General features: G+C 29.4%; 1 protein-coding gene and 1 long non-coding RNA gene across 4 annotated transcripts in view; one reads left to right on the forward strand and one right to left on the reverse strand.

Moving 5' to 3' along the window:
- The window catches only part of Usp39 (ubiquitin specific protease 39), a 107,756-nt gene that overhangs the window by 88,742 nt on the left and 4,306 nt on the right, over nt 1-14,708 (forward strand). For all 3 annotated transcript variants that reach the window (XM_085822361.1, XM_085822363.1, XM_085822362.1), the window contains 4 exons: nt 3,382-3,605; nt 4,649-4,710; nt 4,826-4,967; nt 7,174-7,260. In XM_085822361.1, the coding sequence (XP_085678487.1) occupies nt 3,382-3,605; nt 4,649-4,710; nt 4,826-4,967; nt 7,174-7,260 (515 nt within the window). The remainder of the gene's footprint in view (nt 1-3,381; nt 3,606-4,648; nt 4,711-4,825; nt 4,968-7,173; nt 7,261-14,708) is intronic.
- LOC146995944 (uncharacterized) overlaps nt 1-14,708 on the reverse strand; it is a 34,509-nt gene that overhangs the window by 2,522 nt on the left and 17,279 nt on the right. The window contains exon 2 of the long non-coding RNA XR_015042715.1: nt 1,600-1,935. This is a non-coding gene — a long non-coding RNA (uncharacterized LOC146995944). The remainder of the gene's footprint in view (nt 1-1,599; nt 1,936-14,708) is intronic.

Raw genomic sequence — 14,708 nt, forward strand, 5'->3', positions numbered from 1 at the left:
AAGTTACTATATTTGCCGATAGATGGTGTTACCTCCTCGCTTTTGGTACTACCAGAGGGTATAAAAATCCATTCAGTGGTTGTTTTCCATTATTCGAAGTTCAGATTTTGAGCGTGAAGGTGCAGTTGCCTCTCGCTCCCTATTTTTAACTTCGCTAATTTTTCTTGTTCTTTGTGTTACATGTTTGATCAGATAGCCTGGCTCAGTAAAAGTAGGCGGGCAGTGTAACTCTGATTAAAAATCCGGTTATAACCATGTGCAGTGCTGATAAGGACCACGTGTTTCTGAGACTCCTTCCCCTTTATTTTTCTTCTTTCTAGGTATTTCTTTCTCCTGATGAGAAGGGACCTTTAGCTGCCCTCGAAATCGATTGAGTGTTTCAATATACTTATGCTAAACACAAGGTTGTTTTTACAATTTTGATTGTCACATTAGTTTGTTTCTCTTCTAGTCTACCATTGTATTACTTGTCTCTTATCTAAAAATTAACAAAGGAATATATTTTATTTTGAAGAGTCTGTATTACAAATTTCATATATATATATATATATATATATATACACATACATACACATACACAAGTGATATTTTGTTACTTTCTCAAAGAATAAAAAATGTGAAATCACAATTATGATGATATTCTGTCATGTTTATGTGAAGTTTCAAACAAGAAGTTATTTACACAGCTGAGATCTTGAGCAGCAGATTATGAAGAGAATATCTTCTTAATATCCTAAACTAGAAAATTGAGTAAATTTTTATATTTTATTTTTGAAGAAAACTTTAAAGGGCTGACTTTAATTACCTTAAAAAAAAGTATGCTAGAAGCAAAGTATTTCCATTGCAGTATTAGAAAGAAATTGTTTTGAAGAATAGTTTAAATGCCAGTGTAAATTATACTTTGTTCTGAATTTTCTAGTTAATATCTGTAGCTCATCTTTTAAACCAGGTACTGACTTGTTTCTTGTTTCAAAATTTGGATGATGTAGAAAGCAACAATCTTTGAAGGGAAGAAATTGCTGCATTTAGGGTACTTAAAAGATCCTATTTTTTCTTCTGCTGCATCCTTAGATTAAACATTTATGTGCATGTAGTAACAAATAGCATACATGGAAATTATTTTAAGAAAAACCTTGTCTCTAGTGCCTGTTATTTCACTGCAAGAAAGTATATTGAAGCAGAGATAGATGTCAATAACACTCCAATTGATTTTGTATTATATGTGAGCAATCATTCCAAGAACTTACATCTGCATCCTAAGCAGCCATTTAAGTGACTTAGTGAGATTTCACAAGAATGTGTAGAAAGAATGCTTGTTATATGCCAATTTCTTGCTCCATCCATTAATAATACAGGGCGATAGATAATATTTGGTGGTAGTGATTTGAAAAGTAAAACAGCTGTTTGATAGTGATTCGACGCAAAATGCCGTTTCAAGACTAATAACCCTTCTGCGCTCTCACTTTGGGCTAAAAAAAAGTCTTAATATCATAATTTTTGGTACCACTTTAGATAATTACTTAAGCTATCATATACATTAACATCAACTTTTAATAATATTTTTACTTTACATGAAAATATACAAAAAAATTTGCTTACTTTGAGAAATAATTCTTGGATGTGCTATTGCATTATTCAAATTATTCTGAAGTTTGAATTGGTAAAATGCATTAATAAACTTTAAATTAATTAAAAAAAATATAAAAAAAAACAATTTATAAGAAAGAGTAACAAAATCTTTTGTGAGAAGTGGATGGCAGGCACTTAGTGAGCTCATCTCTGACAAAATGTCTGTATTGTTCGCAAATATCGCTCTCTAAGGTAAATGAATTATCACTCTCATCCATATAACTAATTGGTTCATTCATCATGCAGGTATATCTTTCCTCTGATGAATAGCGCATTCTTGCCATTGTAAACTGCAGTCAAGGCTTTCTGAAATGGAAAGGGAATTATGTGAAACATATCTGCTAGTGGTACAAAGCATAAGAGAACCCCCATGTAGTAACCCTAAAAGACCCAGAAACGTGAATGTTTATATCACTTGTCAAGTTAAAAAGCCGATATCTGTTTGTTTATATGATGCTTCTGCTCTTTCCCTGCAACAGCTGATACCAAAGTCAGGCATAATGTGTTCAAACTGAAGGTCAAGATTTTAAAACTATGTTCAGTTCAAAAGTAATGGACTAGTGGTCTTTAAAAAATATTTCAGCTTAAGATGCACTTATGCGTTACTCATCTCCTAAGTGCATTCTTCAGCAATGCTTGGGTGAGATACCCTGCTGTGAGAGACATTCATAAGGAATGTGGGCTTGGGATGCCCGTCAGGAAAAGGTTTAATCCTGAAAAACAACGTTGCTTGATGTAAAATGAGACTGGAAGAATGTGAACTATTATGTAGATGAATAATATAAATATATTGTCTTTTAAAATAATTCTTTCATTAAATAACCATTCACATGTTATGGTTATGGTAATTGTTAACTTAAAGAAGAAAACAGCAGTAGCCATTTCTACTAAGAAGTTTTACTTTGTTACCTGAAAAGTTCAGGTTTAAATTTCCGTTAACTATATACTTTCAACTGTAGTAATGCAGGTTAGTAAACAAAATTAGGTTTCTTTGTTAGCATTATTTTCAAGTAATAATTAATCCTCTATGTGTTACATCATCCTCAGAATGCTATGAATAAGTGCTGTTTTCTCTGATATACTAATTTTCACTGAAATCTGACCATTAGTTTTTTAGAAATTTAACATAATTTGCAAATTTTACTAATTTTCACTAAAACCTGTCCATTAGTTTTTTAGAAATTGAACATAATTCGCAAATTTTTATAATTTTGGACATCAGTGTAAGTACATGTGTCATTAGCATTCTATTAAAATCAGGATGGGGATTAATTTTGAAATGTTTCATTTCAAATAGATTTATTAGAAGCATGTTACTGTTTTTAGGATAGAAAGCGTAAATAAGACAAGTGGTTATTAAAATTAAAGTCTGAATTTTATTTTACATATTTTTTTTCCCTCTTGCATACATATGTGTAAAATGGAAAATGTTTTCTGTAAAAAATATGTCAATATCCGTAGAAATTTTTATTACTGCCATATTTATTTCATCTATAAGTATTATATTTCCACTGAAAAAGGTAAATTTATTTACTATTAGTTAACAGCCTAATTTTTGCTTAATATTGATTTGCCTTTCATATTAATAAGAAAATCTTCAGTTTAATTGATATAAATTTAGAAAATGTTTCAGTTTTAATGAAATTATGTACTTTTTTTCCAATAAAATTTACTCATTTATAATGAAACTAACAGTTATGATTAATAATAATTCTTATTTTTATAATAATAATTATTTTTCATTTTCTGCAGAAAAAGTGGAGAATACAACTTTTCTGTACTTGACACTTGATTTGCCACCTCCGCCTTTGTTTAAAGATGAGCTGACTGAAAATATTATTCCACAAGTACCTTTATTTAATATATTAGCTAAATTTAATGGAACTAATGAAAAGGAGTACAAAACTTACAAAGATTCTAAAATGAAAAGATTTGAAGTTACAAGATTACCTCCATATCTGATTTTATTTATTAAGGTAAGTAATATTTTATGATGTGTTTAAATCTCATTATTAAATAAGTTTTATATTAAGATTTAAATGGTAGAAAATGTAAGTGGATAACCTTCATTTAGTAACATTATTAGGTTCATAAAATTACTATGCAAATTTGTGTTCTTTTACGAAACAGAGTTAATTTTCAAAAATTCCCAAAATTATGCTAACTTCTTTTTACAAATGGTAAATATATGTTTATAAAAATATGAATGGGTCATCAAAAATATATTAATGTAAATGCAGAATGCTAATTCTTTTTCTTTGTCATCACCAAACATAATTAAATGATAGTATTTTCTTTCTGGCAGAATATTCTCACTTTATCAGCTTTCTTCAGTAGCATCTTGAATTCTATGCTTTGCTTTTTTTCCCTAAATAATCTGCTGTTTTTATATGTTTGTATTTTTTTGCTGATATCTTATCAGATTTTGTAGCATGGAATTATGCATTTATCAAGATATTTTTTGAATTTTGTATTTCTATAAGTATATGATATGGAAAATAGAAATTAATTTATCTTGCCAAATTTTATACCTTTTGCAGAAAATTTGGAATGTGATTAACATCACTGAATTTTTTTTGCTTTTTGACCTTTCTTGGCTTTTTTGCATAATGAAATTGTTTACATGGCAATTTTTAGCAATTATTTATCCTTCCAAAATAAATTATTTTTATTTGTGTCTGTTACACATAAAGTATTGTAACGGCATTATATTTATTATTATGTATTTATTTATCATTTAGTAAAATTGTTTGGCTTTTATTTATTTATTAGTATAGTTTGATTGTAAATTAAAATTTTCGTATGGCTGCTATATTTTCAAATTTTATTAGAGAAAACAGCATTATAAAAATGAACATACAGGATTACATATTACACAGGATTTCCTGTATATTTAGATTTAAATTAGGATATGTTATATATATATATATATATATATATATATATTCATTTTAAATGTTGTTTGAAAAGTTTTAAAGCTAAAAAATGTATTGATTAAATTTGCCAATTTTTCTTGCAGAGGTTTACAAAAAATACATTTTTTGTAGAGAAAAACAATACTATTGTCAATTTCCCGATCAAGTAAGGAAACCAATTTCTGCTGTGTTAATTTGGAATAAATATTTATCTATATCTATTGTGCTTTCATTTATTTGAAAAAATGTAAGATTATATTTGTGCTTTTTTTTTTTAATAGAAATGTTGACTTTTCTGAAATATTTCAACCAGAGCAACGTGAAAAGCAACCCAAGGCCATCTATGATTTAATTGCTAATATTGTTCATGACGGTGAACCAGGTTCTGGTAAAGGCACATACCGCACGCACATATTACACAGAGTAAATTACTTTATTGCTTCTGTTTTTGCACTTTACTCCTATTGTATGTTTTATCAATACTTTTGCAATGAGTCTTTTCTTATATTAGAAAGTTCCATAACAATGCTATTTTATTTTAGTGTCAAATAAGTAATATATCAGTATTTTTGTATATTTTAGATATTACGTGTAAGAGAAAACATGGTAATTTGAGCTTTTAAATTAAACAAGCATTGGTATGAAAAAAAAAAAAAAAGCTTAAAAAAAAAAAAAAAAAAAAAAATGCAGTGATAGCTTGGTTTTTCTTCCCCTTTCCTTTTCTTCTTTTAAAGTAGTTTATAGTTAAGCAAAATTCAGTTGATTATTGTGTTGGATTTTTAGAAAAGCTTTGCATTTTATAAAGAAATCAAATACAAATATCTCTTATATAACTTAAATAGGTTATAAAAATAAAAAAAATTAAGAGAAAAGTTATCTTTGTAGCCTGTTTGTTGAACAAAATAAAAAAATGAGAAATTGAAATTATTTAAAATTATAGTGTTTAAACACTGATAGGAATTGACCTGAGACTGAAATCTCTAACTAAGCATATAAAATATTTTAAGAATGTTAAATGTTTCAAGGAAGTTAAATTAACACCTTGAAGAAGTTTCTTTTGAATAGTTTTAGCAGAACTAATGAGAAATGAATAGTTAAGAGACCAGTAGTGATTAGCAATGGAAAGATTATTAATTACTTTTCTGTAATGAAAAAAAATAATCAGAAATTGAATTTATCAAATATTAAAAATTTGGTTAAAAGTGCATTTAAATCTGCTGCAGTTGATAATCCCAAGGCAGAAATAGATACATAAATAAAAACAACAATAATAATAAAAATCACAGCCTTATCACCCTTCACAGCAGTAACTTGAAATTCAGTGGTCACCTTACCTCAGAATGAATGTGATATTAATATAATTAAAATAATCAAAGTTAAAAAATGCAATAGCCAGATTATTAAGCAACTCTTAATATGTGAAAAATTGAAAAGGGAAGGTGTGTTATTTTATATTATTAAACAGGAATGATTGAGTAACATGAAACTTTATTGGTCCATGCTGTCATCTTCAAGCATCTGCAGTAAAACCAAATTAGTTCGACCTTTAAACATTAGTCACATCTTTGAACCTTGCTGTGAAAATTTTCAAAAAAAAAAGGAGGGGGGGGGACTTTTTAAAATTATGCTTTAATGTTTCCTTTTTTAATGTTTCATTAAAAATAAAATGAATATTTCTGGTTTAAAAAATGCATATTATTTTTTAATATAGTTTAAACAAAAATAAAAAGTTTAAAAGTGAAATTTTGAACTTTTAAATGCAAAATACATAAAAAAAATGACATTGTTGTTAGAAATACTGTGTACAAAAGAGAGCTGATTTTTTTAAAATGCATATAAAAATGAGTTTTGAAATTAGCCATACTTACTTCAGATTAATTGGGTTTGAAAAATAAACTATTGTCATGTTTTTATTTTTCTTTCTTTCTCTTTGGCTACATTCTTAAAAGTAAATCCCCTAGAATATTAATATTGAAAGTGATTGCAAAGGAAGCTTTACATAAAAAATTACCACAGTTTGTCATATTTCAAAATGACATTTTCATTAAATGCATTCTGATATTTCAAAGTATCATATTTAAAAAAACTGACTATATATAGTAATTTCTGCATAGTTAGCCTTCTAGGGAACATTTTATAAAAATGTTGCAAAGAAGCTTAACTATGCAAAATGTTATCATGTGTCATGTGCTAGCAAGACAAAAACAAATATGCTTGTTAAATATAATGGCCAGTCTGCGGTAGCTTTTTGTTTTAACAACAAATTGTTAAACCCTGCAAAGTTTTTAAAAGGAATAATTTTGCCTTTATGTAGAAGTTCAGTTAAGCTGTGTATTTTCATTCTCAGTTCTACAAAATAAAAGTAGTGTTGTTAGTGTGGTTCAAATGTTATGAAATAATGGTTTTGTTCTTCAATTATGTGTAAACTATTGACTTTGATATTAAGTTGTAGTTTATTTTTATTCATTTATTTTTTCCTATTTCATTTGTAATTTTTTTTTGGCATCATAATACATTCATTTATATGTGAAAATAAGCTTATTTTCAAGTGCAATTTTTGTGTATATAATATATATATATAATTTTTATTTGAAAAAAATGATTTTTGTATATTTTCCTATTGATTTAGGGATCTGGAAAATGGTATGAAATGCAAGATCTCCATGTGACAGAAATCCTTCCTCCTATGATCACATTGTCTGAGGCATATATTCAGGTAGTGTAAGATCTTTATGTAGATGTTTCACAGTTCATAATGTTCCAGCTATTGAATGAGTTAGCTCCTTGAATTTTATATATATATATTGTATATATATATATATAAATATATTGTATTTTCTGATTATCTGAACTCCCAATTTCAACACTTGACTGATTTACCCTGATTTTGGTCTATTTTTGAATATTCACATGACAATAGTCAAGCTACGCATGTGTGTATCATGAATGTGTTTGAGTTTATATGGATGTACATATTTTGTATTTAACTGTATAATAATCCACTAGCTGAAAAAATACAAATATCAGCCATACCAATTTTTTTTCCTCCTAAAATTTCTTGTTTTTTTATAAAAAAATCCTTGTTATTATTTATGAATACTTCTGAGCTATCAAGTAGCCAAATCAGCGCTGTCCAACTTATCATAGCCCGTGGGCCATATTTTCTTCACCAAACATTTCAGGGCACAAGAAGGTTGATAAATGAAAAGTCAGTTTATGTTAATAAAAAAATATTTTATTTATGCTAAAAAGAAAACTTTAAAATATTCGTAATATTGTGGCTGTAATTGTTTAGCAACAATATCTTTTATGTCCACATCAATATTTGTTGTGGCAAGTCTAATTATATCATCAAGAGTGGAATCTTTCAAACTGTTTCTATATTTTGACTTTATATATTTCATATCGGAGCATGCTCGCTCGCAGATATATGTACTTCCGAACACTGATACAATTGGAAGTCCAAAATTTCTCAATTTTGGATATTTCTCTTCATCTAAAAATTTGAATATTTCTATTCCAGTTATTCAACGAGATGTAAAAAATGGGTCAGCCTGCAGGTCGCATAATTCTATTTGATATTTAGATCAACGGAGTTGATATCAATATTAATTGGATCACAAAATAAATCAATAGACGGTTTAAGATTATCAAATTGAGAAAATCTTTCATTGAAATCTGTAATTAGCATATCCAATTTTGGTAGAAATATTTTAAAATTCGCTTCTATATTACATTGCTTCATTTCTTCATAGATCTCTTTGCAAGATTCAAAATAAAATAAATTATTTTGCTCCAAATTAAACCTTAACAATTTTAATTTGTTTCTAAATCTATTAACATATTTATAAAAGCAACACACATTTTGATCTTGTCCTTGCAAGGATTTATTCAAAATATTTAAATAATTGTAATGTCTGTTAGGAAAGAAAGTGAATAAATAAAATTTTTATCAACTAAATTTGCTGTCAAATTTTCATCGATGGCAATTTCGGTGAAAAAAATATGAACTTCTTTTCGAAGTGTAAAGAATCTCTTCAAGCACTTTCCAGCACTTAACCAATGAACATTACTATGCAAAACCAGATTTCCATACTCAGTTTCCAATTCATTCAAAAATGTTTTAAATTTTCGGTGTGTAAGAGAACGATTTCCGCCACGAATTAAATTAGTTAATTTTGCAAACCTTGTCTATTACATCTTTTAGTTGTAGGGATAAGCCACATAATGCCTCCTGACGGATAATACAGTGTAACATACAACATGTTATTCCTTCTTTTTGAAAAAGTCTCGTGAGCTCAATATTTTTGCCCGTCATAGCTCTAGCAGCGTTGGTTACAATAGCACTGCACTTGTCAAATCCGCCATACTGGTCTACTGAACATTTTAATTGTTTGTAAATATCTTCACCTTTTGTTGTTCCATGTAATGATTGTAATTTTAAAAGTTCTTCTGAATAATGATAGTTTTCATTTATAGTTCTTATAAAGATAAGCATTTGACTTGTATAGGAAACGTCTGTGCTTTCATCCAGTGCTACTGAAAAACAGCAACTGTTGATTAGGTTTTCTAATTTATTAGTGACATGCATGCTAATCTCATTTACACGTCGGCTTACAGTCTGGTGAGAAAGTGATACTGTTTGAAATTTTCTTACCATTTCGTTGTCATTAAATGCTTGAGCCATTTTTGGCGCATTTTTTAATGAATTCTCCATCCCAAAATGACTTCTTTGCCTTTACTGTTTCTAAACAAACTTCAAACAATGCAGCTACAGATGCTTCTTGAAATTTTGGTTCTTGATTAAAATAAATCGTTTGATGATCCAGCTGCTTTTTCATTTTTTTTTCACTAGTGGTATTTTCATGTCACGCATGTACGAATGATACTTTTTTTCATCCATAGAAAGATAATGGCGCTTCAAGTGATATTCTTTACACACAGCTATGATTTGTAAACATTCCAGACACTGTGGTTTACCATTCTTGTTCAGAATAAATAAATAATCTATCTCCCAGCGATCTTGAAATTCTCGATTTTTGAGGTCTATTTTTCTTTTATTAGTAGCACGCATGTTCAATAATTATTTTAATTAATACATAAATATGAAATTAAGTTAATAATATTATAACACAGTCATCCCTCAACAAATTCTAGACAAGACTGCACTCCACGATTGCATGAATCAACCAAATAGCGCAGGTTAGTGTGCGCATCACATGCACCAATCATAGATAAACAACAACCAACCACAGATATAATATGTGGCGCCAGCATTGAGCCAACCATCATCAGACGTTAAATGGATTGCTGTTGTATTCAGCCAGGTTAAGTGAAGTTACGCAAACTAAATAGTACCTACTTTAAATTCAAATTAGATTTAAATTTTCACATAGTAAAACAATTTTAATATTAATAATAATAATTTAGTAACATAAATTTATTCATAGTAAAATGTATTCGCGGGCCGTAAAAATAATTTAGTGGGCTGTATGCGGCCTGCAGGCCCCCAGTGTGACAGCCCTGAGCCAAATAATTGTTTTTCATCAATTGACAAAGTCACCAGTAAATTGGTGCTTTTTGTGAAAGTGTGGATTCTCAGAAAGTACCAATTTTTATTATATATAGCATAAATATCATCTATTTCTTTTAGAAGTCTTCTATATAGGCATCCCATCTGAGGCAGATATGCATTGCATGCTTTTCAGCGTAACACCAATTAACAACACCAGACTTGGCTTTCTGAAAATTAAGCTATTAATAGGATGTCAAACATATTGGTCATTTAGTCAAAATTCTGAGGACAGAAAAATTAAAGTGCTTCTTTGAAAGAATTGCCACCTTCTTGGTACTTTGGTTAGCTGTGTTGCCAGAAATTTTTCAACTAAAGTAGCAGGAAAAGATTTGAAAAATCACAAAAAGTAGCATATGATGTCATTTATTACATAATTTGGGTGAAGTCATCGCTACATATGTTCATATCACCTCTTGCGTCACCATTGGCTTCGTAAATTACGGACTGTAATTCGATACTTAAATGTTTTAATTACGTGTCTTATAGTTTTGATGAAAATTTTCAAACTATAGTGCTAATTATCCCTTGTTTGAACATTCATTTTTACTTTTAATTAATTCACTTAATTTAAATTAAAAAAATTATTTCATATATATCCATCTATTAAAATGCATCCTTAAGTTTGGATTATTAACATTTTTCTACTACCCCCCCTTTTTTTTTTTTGAGTTGGCAGTTACTTTTCTAATTGATTATTTTTTGCTGTATTCTAATTGTTGATGCTTTTTGGAGAATTTTCCATTCTGCTTGATTGACTGATTTAACTTTATGAGATTCTAATTACCTCAGGCCTAAATTTGTTTATTTATTTATTAAAATTAGTTTTAGATGATAAATTATTTTAACATATAAGCGTTTTACAATATGTTAGAAAATTTTAAACTTGCAAAAAGTAGTGCAAGGAAATCATGGAGTAGAAACAATTTTGCAAAATCGCATACACATAAATTTTAGCCACACAGGTTTGTCAAAAGTAGCAAGTTTATGGAATTTCACACGATATGGTAACACTGGTGGGGAGTGGAGTCAACATCATTGTCAGTATGTTCATAATATAGATGTTTGTGATTGTGGTTCTGAGCAGAGTAGAAGTGTGTAAAAATCTATCAGTATCAGATTTCTTTCAAGAGATTATTAGTAAAAGAGGGATGTAAGATTCAAATATCACTCTTGTTATGGGCTGCTGTTTGTAATCAATAACAACTTTAAAAAATAGTTAAATGTGTATCATGATAAGGCAAATTTTTATCAGAGGTTATTAAAAGTAAAAAAGGTGGCTAATAAGAGGTTAGTCCCTTGTAACAGTCATGCGGTTCTTACAACTTAACTTCATACTGAATAATAAGGCAATTTATGAGTGTTTGTTATAGTCATTCCCACTCCTGCAGCAGTGCCATTTTCAGGTCTTGCGGAGAGATTTTGGGAGTAGAAATGCAAATTGAAGTTGGCCTCCCAAGAGCATCCTGGTCATTTTCCACAGGGTCTGACTGGCCAATCCATCCAATTGATATCCTAACTTTCCAGAATACCATCTGCAAGATTACTCTATGTGGACATTGCCATCCATTAAAATAAAGTGAAGGACAATTGTGTGCCTAGGTGAATATAGGGCTAATAAAATCTCTTTCTTAAACTTCACAGCAGTTGCAGAGCCTCTCTCAAAGACCCAAAGGTCTGTACACTTGCCCAACATGATGCTTGCTCTCATCATCTAATGCCCACTGCCATACTTATCCCTTTCTGATATAGGATGATAGGTAGCAGCTCCTAGTTCTCTTTAGTTGAAGGTACATTACGAATCTGTGGTTAGATAGAAGTGAGACTTATCTGTGAGAAGAACAGTCTGCCTATTTAATATGGCTCGATAATTCGATGTTCTCCACACCATGTTAAATGTTAAATTTTGTATGAAAAAGTAAGTGGGAGGCAAAGAGCCTTCTCAGACAGTAACCTTTGAACCCTACTGATAACAGTAATTCTTGAAACTTCTTTTATGCTTCACTGAAATAGAGAAATATTGATATGCACTGGCTGTCATGGCTCTTGGATGATCTTATCCAGGCTTTCTCTTTATATATTCAGTAGTCTTAAATTCTTTTTATAAGGTACACATTACACTGAGTATTACCTTCAACTCTGTAGCAATCTTCAGACTCTGCCTTGCTTCCAATCTTCCAGTGATTGCCCACCTCATTCCTTCATCCAAACATTGGTGGTTTCTCAAAGTGTCTGATCATGAATGTGCCATGGAGTGTTAGCAAACAAAGCACAGACAATTCCATATGCCTTTTTTAAGGAGGCTTTTCCCACATGCATTTTTGATACTAAAGGCTTGCATTTTTTTCTTTTAAAGCATAATTTGCTCTTCATTTGGTACCTCTTGTGAAAATCACCAAAATAAACAAATTTTCTTAATTTTGAACACCAGTATGTATTAATCATATGAAGTCTCACTGTTTTTAGTTATATACACTGTTTTGATTCAAAGTATATAAATTGCCTTTGTAAGTCATTATTGTAGTCACCTTTCTTCCTTTTATGGTCAATTCCAAAAATATATTATAAATTTGACAGTATAATATCAACTAATCTATGCCTGCTTTGTAGTTCATTTGTGAATTTAGGTTTCTTAATTTCTATTTTTTTAAAATTATTATTTGGCACTTTTAATATCAGATAAATAAATCATTTACCTCATTTTCTGAGATAGTAAATCATTGGCTGCATGGAAATGAAGCCTTCTCACAAAATGTTAAGAAAACTAAATGCTAATGTATAATGTAATCTATAGCCTGTGGAATCAATTTCTTAATGAATATTCAGTAAGACCACTTCCAGATTTTCTATTAGTTAATCTTTAAAGATCTTTTCTGATCCTTTTATCCTTAAGAAGGAATGCAGCTATACCTAAACTTTTTGCTGAACATTTTTTAGCTGTAAGGTATACTTAATGGTTTAAATCCAGTGATTGAAGTAAAGTGAGCAACAGAATTTGTCACAAGAAGCAGACAGCAATAACAATAAGCATTATGCATGGATGAGTTACTCATCAATTTAATGCTTTGTTCAAATAAAGAGAAATACAGTGCAGCTAATTCAACATCTTTGAAGCAGATGCTTAAAGAAATGATAATGCAATGATTTGGATAATATGTTTAGGTTGTGACATGATTTCTGTGTATTTTTTGATGAGTTGTTGAATGTATTGGCATAGGACAAAGTCTGTGATTAGCATGTAAGACTTTATGCTGCTATGTGACTCTTCTATGTTAATGGATGATAATGCCTGTCCTCCTACAACAGCTACTGTAAACTAATATTTCAAAACCAAGTTTTGCATTGAAAGGACTTAAGGCATTGAAAGGACTAGCTGAATCACCAGACTTAAGCTGTACCAAGGACTCAGTCTTAGGAAGAAAGCCCTATGCCTTCTCGAAGATGAACTGCAGTAGTGGTTGAAAAGGACTATTCTGCACTGTTTTAGGGTACGGACAACCTGCTGGGTGTTATGCATTCTTTTGAACTGTAGCTAGATATAACTTGTATGAAAATTTGCTTCCTCACTAATCTTTTTAAAAATTTATCTTATTTTTCAACTATCATTTTATTTTCACTCCCTTTTCAAGGGGGGGGGCAACTCATATTTCAAAAGTTAAGATTTTATAAGCAAAACAAAATGTGCTTAGTTAACTTAAAACTGCAGCTTACAGGCCACAAGGAAATATGTAAATGGTCAAAGTTAGACATCACTTCCTCATTTTCTGTAACTATAGTCTATTAATTTAATCTTCTAAGTGGCATGGTTACCATTATCCGGCATGAGATATTTTTATCAGTTAGTATGTATTAGATCACAATTTAAAATATATTGCTTTCTCACTTTCTTTAATAATTAATAGTCATAATAAATTTGTGCTATGACTGTTAATAATTTAAAAATAGAACAGAATGGATTAGCAGATAAATGCATAGGAAATTCCTAGAATTTTATTATTTTAATTTCTTGTGTAAAATTTCTAATGTTAATCTAGATTCTAATCAGTATTTATGTCTAGTTAAGCTAAATATCAGAAATTGAAGCAAGAAAAATGAGATTGAAATATAAGTGAAATGTAGGATAATTTTGAAAATTCATTTGAACTTGCATATCATTTTAAGGAATCTAATTTTAATGTACTGTGAAAAACTTGTTTAATTATTACTATATACTTTGTCAATTAAGCATGATTGCAGTGAAAAGCATAGGCAGAAGAGTCAATAATTAAAAGGGGGGAATGTTGTTAGAAATCTAGGGATAAAATTGGTTGCTTTCTTTTTTTATTTTGTTTTACCAATGATTTAAAAATCATATTTCAGTTTATCCATTATTTTCATCATCAGGAAAGTTTGAAACATTTGAATTGTAGATTCACCTTCATAGTCAGATTTATCAGGATAATGGGTTGGCATCTTGGTAAACAAATTCATAATGATAATGTAATCAAAACTTCATTGTGACTTCCAACCTTATGAAACCTAAATACTTATAATGAAAATTAAGTAAAGCAATACTTCTTATCATCTTCAGGGCTTTGAGAATTTCTTATTGG

Source organism: Stegodyphus dumicola, chromosome 8 (genome assembly GCF_044657685.1).
Source record: "Stegodyphus dumicola isolate Sdum_Otavi_A_Nest chromosome 8, ASM4465768v1".
Taxonomy (NCBI): Eukaryota; Metazoa; Arthropoda; class Arachnida; order Araneae; family Eresidae; genus Stegodyphus; species Stegodyphus dumicola.